The sequence below is a fragment of the Penaeus vannamei genome, unplaced genomic scaffold (assembly GCF_042767895.1).
Source record: "Penaeus vannamei isolate JL-2024 unplaced genomic scaffold, ASM4276789v1 unanchor4299, whole genome shotgun sequence".
Lineage (NCBI taxonomy): Eukaryota > Metazoa > Arthropoda > Malacostraca > Decapoda > Penaeidae > Penaeus > Penaeus vannamei.
The window spans coordinates 1-5000 of record NW_027217279.1 but is presented as its reverse complement, the minus strand read 5'-3'; the positions used below and the strand labels follow the sequence as shown (position 1 = coordinate 5000).

Genomic DNA, 5000 nt, shown 5'->3' with positions numbered 1-5000 from the left:
TGGTGTCAACAGCTATAGAACAAGGACACTTAACGGAAAGATTCTGATTCATTAATGTGTGAGAAATAATCATATGTGGGTATTTGTAAGTAAGATAAAATTCAGTTTAATTCGACGTCAGAAAGTACCCTGTGGCCCTCAGGTTGTGAACCTTGGATAGAATTAATGCCTTAAGTTTCCCTGTTACGAATCAATGTCCATTTCCTCTGACGTCATGAGTTTCACAGATGTTGCAGCTTATTGCAACACGGAACGTAAGTCCAATTTATTTACTCTATTTCAGGTGACTGATATAAATAAAAATGCCCGAGAAAGCAAGTTAACTTCAATTATTACCGTCTACATCCTCCCGATAATTACTAAGGTTAAACACGATTTTTTGGTGATAATAACAACGTTCGGTTTATGATGCATAATTTGTTTCCCTTCTTTCACTTACCTTTATTTTTCTCCCCCTTTCTCTTTTTCTCTCTTTCGTTTCCTTTCTAGACCGAGTGACGTAACATTACTCTCCCTCATGAAGCAGGTATTAAGTCGATCGTTGTTGTATAATTACTGTCATTATTCACCCTTCGTTAGGCTGCAACGTTCACAGGCCTCTGATTTGCCCAAATAAGCTGGAAGGAAATACATTTCCTCTTATTACGGATAAACACTGGCGATGTTTGCTTGAAATACCCCAAAAGAAAATGTTTGTTTTTTTGCTTCGTTTCGTCTGTTCTTTCCTGTTTTGTTTCTCTTCCGTTTCATTTTATCTTCTCTTCCCCTTTCCATTCCTTTCACTTTTTCATGTACTATTGATTTTCTCTTGTCTTACCCTCTCTCCTGTCCCCCTTTTATTTAAACGTCTATCTTCCATTTACCATTCTATCTCTTTACTCCCTCCTCACTTGCTTTCCCTTTATCTTCTTTCTTTCGCTTCGCGCTTCCTTATCACATTTTATTTCCTCTTTTCTCCCTCTTTCTTCTCGTTTTCTTAGGATGTCGCTGCCACGTTCTTTTCTCCGTGGCAGTAAAATGAGGCAAGTTTCTTTACAATGCCGTCATCAGGGAAGTTTGGGAAGCACGGGCAATGATCATATTCCGTCGAATTAGAAGAATGATCTGGAAAATATTTTATGAAACGATTTCTATAAGTAGTTTACAAATGTGGTTTATTTTTTTTCCAATTATGCAAAAAAATTGTGAATATACATTACACGAGTGGTAAAGCGTTGAGCCAAAGTTGATTTGGTAGGGCATCCAATCAGACAAAGGATATTGCAAATACTTTCTCAGGCCTAAACCTTGTAGTGTGAACGAATGGCTGTTGAATAATAATTATGATAATATGTGTATAAAAGAAAGAAAACATACATAAATATCAACGGTCTTCTGCCAATGGTTATATAATCATTTGATCAGTAACTGTGATGAGAGGGGGATAAGTAAATAAAAACTCTAAAGGTTGCAAATTCTTTTATTAAAAAAGTACCTTTGCTCCATCAGTTTTGTATCAATTACATGGAATAATCTTCCATCTTTGAAATCCACTTTAAATTCGAGCCGATTTCATTAATGTATATATGAAAGTTTTCCACCTATCCTGTCACTTGTACTTGCTCTTATCAGAGGTTCTCATCTTTCATATTGTTTAAGCACAACTGCAAAATTAAGGCATTAGAGCATGTTTTCACTATAGGATGTTATAAGCGGTATACTTGAAGTGATGACATGGAGTACCAAAACATCTCATAATGTCTATGGTGCTAACGAAGGTGGTCATAGCCTTCTGGATATCCAGACTGATGATCCAACTATAGTGTTCTTTTCAGGAAAAAATTAAACACCTGGGGCCTCCGAGAAAAAGAAACTCATTTTGCAATTTTTTTTCGTGCGGTTGTGTATCAAAGGTCAATCTCAAATATGTTATGGTTATTTTGGATGGGAATGTCCAAAGTGCAAATAAAATCAATGTTCACCAGAACAACTTGAAACTAGAATTCTAATTTTAATCAATCTTTTTTCCTACCCTATCTTGAAAAAAGGCCACAGAATGAAAAGGCTTTAGAGACGAGTGGGGTTGAGAAATGAATGGAATTTAAAAAAAGGAGGCTTTTGGAGGAATAACATATAACGAAATAATGAAAGAGAAACCTGAAAAGAATATTGATACATATATTTCTGATTTTATTCATATTATATCCCGAAATTAATTCTGATTCTTGGTAATGCAACTCCATATAAATAAAATTTGCATTCAACTATTTAGTAATAATTGCATGAACTAAAATAAACCTCCAAAGTCCATTATTATTTATGCGACAAAAATGAAAAGATTATCCTGACATGAAAACTACTTTACACAGCTTTTTCTGTCCTCTTACATCCAGTTGTTCATGATGTAGGTCAGGTGCCAGTTATGCGGTCGGCACATTCTTCCTGAAAGCAAAGATGAAGTCATATTATTACCATTCTTAATTGCGGAGTCTCAAATTCAGATGAACCATTTCACAAAATAACCAAAATGTTTCTCATGAGTGTAAAGTTAAGACACTTACTTGTAAATCGTATACACAGACGGAAGAAGTGACAGTCTTCAAGGAAATCGTACTCGTTCAGAAACTTATCCCAGGGGCAACCCAAGCTAGTGTCGCAGCCGGGCAACTTGATCTTTTCTTCGTTGTGAATGGCTGTCACCCAGTAGTTGGTACTGAATAGGAAAGGGAAAAGTTTCCGATCAATTATATGTCAGGCCAATCAAGCAAACATGACTTGGTATAAACCAATCACTAAATTGCCATAAAGAATAGCGTACCCAGAAAATTTATTAAATGCAGCCTACACACCCCTTCTAGATGTGGCACTTTCCACTTTGTATTCGTCACATATTAACCTGTTTTGTGTTAAGTGATCAGTGCACACAGAAAAATGCAATGTATTTACATAGTGGAAGTAAAATATTTTGTCTCTGCTTTGGATATGTCATAATACAAATCAAGCTCAACAAATGGTAGGAGAGAGTCCTATATTGTATTAACTATTAAGAAGGAAGGCGCTAAGTTATGTGACAAAATGTGTGAAAACAGAAGTCGAATGCATGGCAGTCTGTTACGTACATCGGAAAGAAGCAATTGTTACAGCCGCCCTACCATTTCCAGAAAGAAATGAGATAGATTTTTGAACAAGTGAACATTGAGAAGTTGGTAAAGAGTGATGGGCTGAAAGTTTTACTTCAACACAAGGATAAGCAATACAATAAGTCAGCTAGGTATGAAGAAGGTGCTATTGAAAGGCACATTTTGGACATTGTGAATGCAAGCACATATTTCAGTAAATATTGAGTAAATGTCTCTGCTGATGTGGTTAAATTATTCAATTTTCTTTCTTTTCAGCAAGAAATCAATGACTAGAGCACAAATGAGATTGGATTTGAAATATATGACAGTAATACAGAGCAAAAAGGTAAAGCTTTAGAAGTACTTCTTTAGGACACTTGTTTTCCTCCAAGGAATAAGAAAGAAACCTGGAAGAAGCTAGAAAAAGTATTTTTAACTTACGGACATAAGAAATAGAAAATTATTGACTTACGGACATAATAAATAAAAAATAATTAAGAGAATATTGAAGGATCCACGTAATGAAAATGAAATTTGTTTTCATTAAGCCGAAGAGTTTTCAAGTAGCTGTGAGATGTGTCTAAAGTATAAAAACTAACTGCGAATATGGCAAAGGGTTCAGTAAACCTGTGGTAAAAGTTAAAGGAATGCAAGAAAGGAGAGATGTATTTTATGTATATGGTAGACAGGACACCATGATATTCGAAATCATGTGTGGCAAATAGTACACATAGATATGGTTGAGAATTTTAAGGAAACATGGTTGAAGGCTGGATCAAAACTCCTTGTGAAGTCTTATGGGGGTCAAAGCCTAATACTATCTTCTGTTGATGAGGGAGTTTTAGTCCATATCCCTTCTTTAAGGACATAATCCTAAATGGCCATGCATCATGCATCAAGTACTTCAAGCACTGGAAGGGACATCTAGTGTAATGGTTGCCAAACATATCAGTGTTAGTTATTAAGCAAGAAAAGTCTTTATAGCTGCTGAAACCTCTGCAAGAATACAGTGAGAAAAAAGACTGGTAAAGACTTTAAAGGTGAAGATCAAGTCTATTGTCTGAATAATAAGGCAAAAGGAATGGAAAAAATCAACTACAGTCAGTCAAGAAATATAGTTCAAATATTGCAAGAGCCCACGAAATACATATATAGAAGATTCCATGCATTTTAAAAACGATGTAGAAGGAAGATGTGTACAGCTTGACATTTTGCGAGATAAAACGAGAAAAGGTCAGGTGTGAGAAGAGACAGAAATAGTTGGAAATCCAGTGGGAAATTCCGTAGAAAACGAAAGTTGTGATAAAAAAGAAGAGGGGAGTGTAAGAGTCAAGAGTATTCCGAAAATAGAACAGGGTAAGATTTCTGCTAAGAGTCAGGAGAATGTCAAACAATACACATGCTTAGTTGTGATGGAGAATGTACAGAAAGATATATAAGTTGAAGGAATATTGAACATGAAGATTGATGCATATCTGTCAATGACTTTGATAAATATATCGTCAAATGGGTACCAGTATTAGAAGACACGACAGTACAGAAACTGGAAATTGGAAGAATAAGCATATAGTCTTCATGATGTGGCTAAGAACCTTTTTTCATTGCAAAGACGTTCCTGTTGAAGAATGTGGAAAATGACCCTGCAGCGTTCTATTGTTTTTTTTTCTTTTCTTTTCTTTTTTAATGCATGGAGATGATTTCTAATATGGCGGAACAAGTAAATTCGAAAATCTAGTTATCACTTAAACCAGAAATAATTTTTATCCACTTACAGATATACATACTGCAGCAGTTATTGTACAGAATGAACATGGGATCGCACTTCATAAAATGAGTATTATAAATCCGGAAACTTGTCCTTTGTACTGGGAAACGAGGAAAATAAGAATTGTGAAAAGCACC

General features: G+C 35.3%; 1 protein-coding gene across 1 annotated transcript; it reads right to left on the bottom strand.

Moving 5' to 3' along the window:
- Positions 1-1445: 1445 nt before the first annotated feature.
- On the bottom strand, positions 1446-2692 carry LOC113803953 (multiple inositol polyphosphate phosphatase 1; the record flags this gene model as incomplete). The annotated part of the gene is given in 2 exon segments (XM_070120285.1): positions 1446-2421; positions 2541-2692. Coding segments are annotated over 2 exon segments (211 nt in total), but the record flags the coding sequence as incomplete, so codon positions are not given.
- Between the last annotated feature and the right edge of the window lie 2308 nt (positions 2693-5000).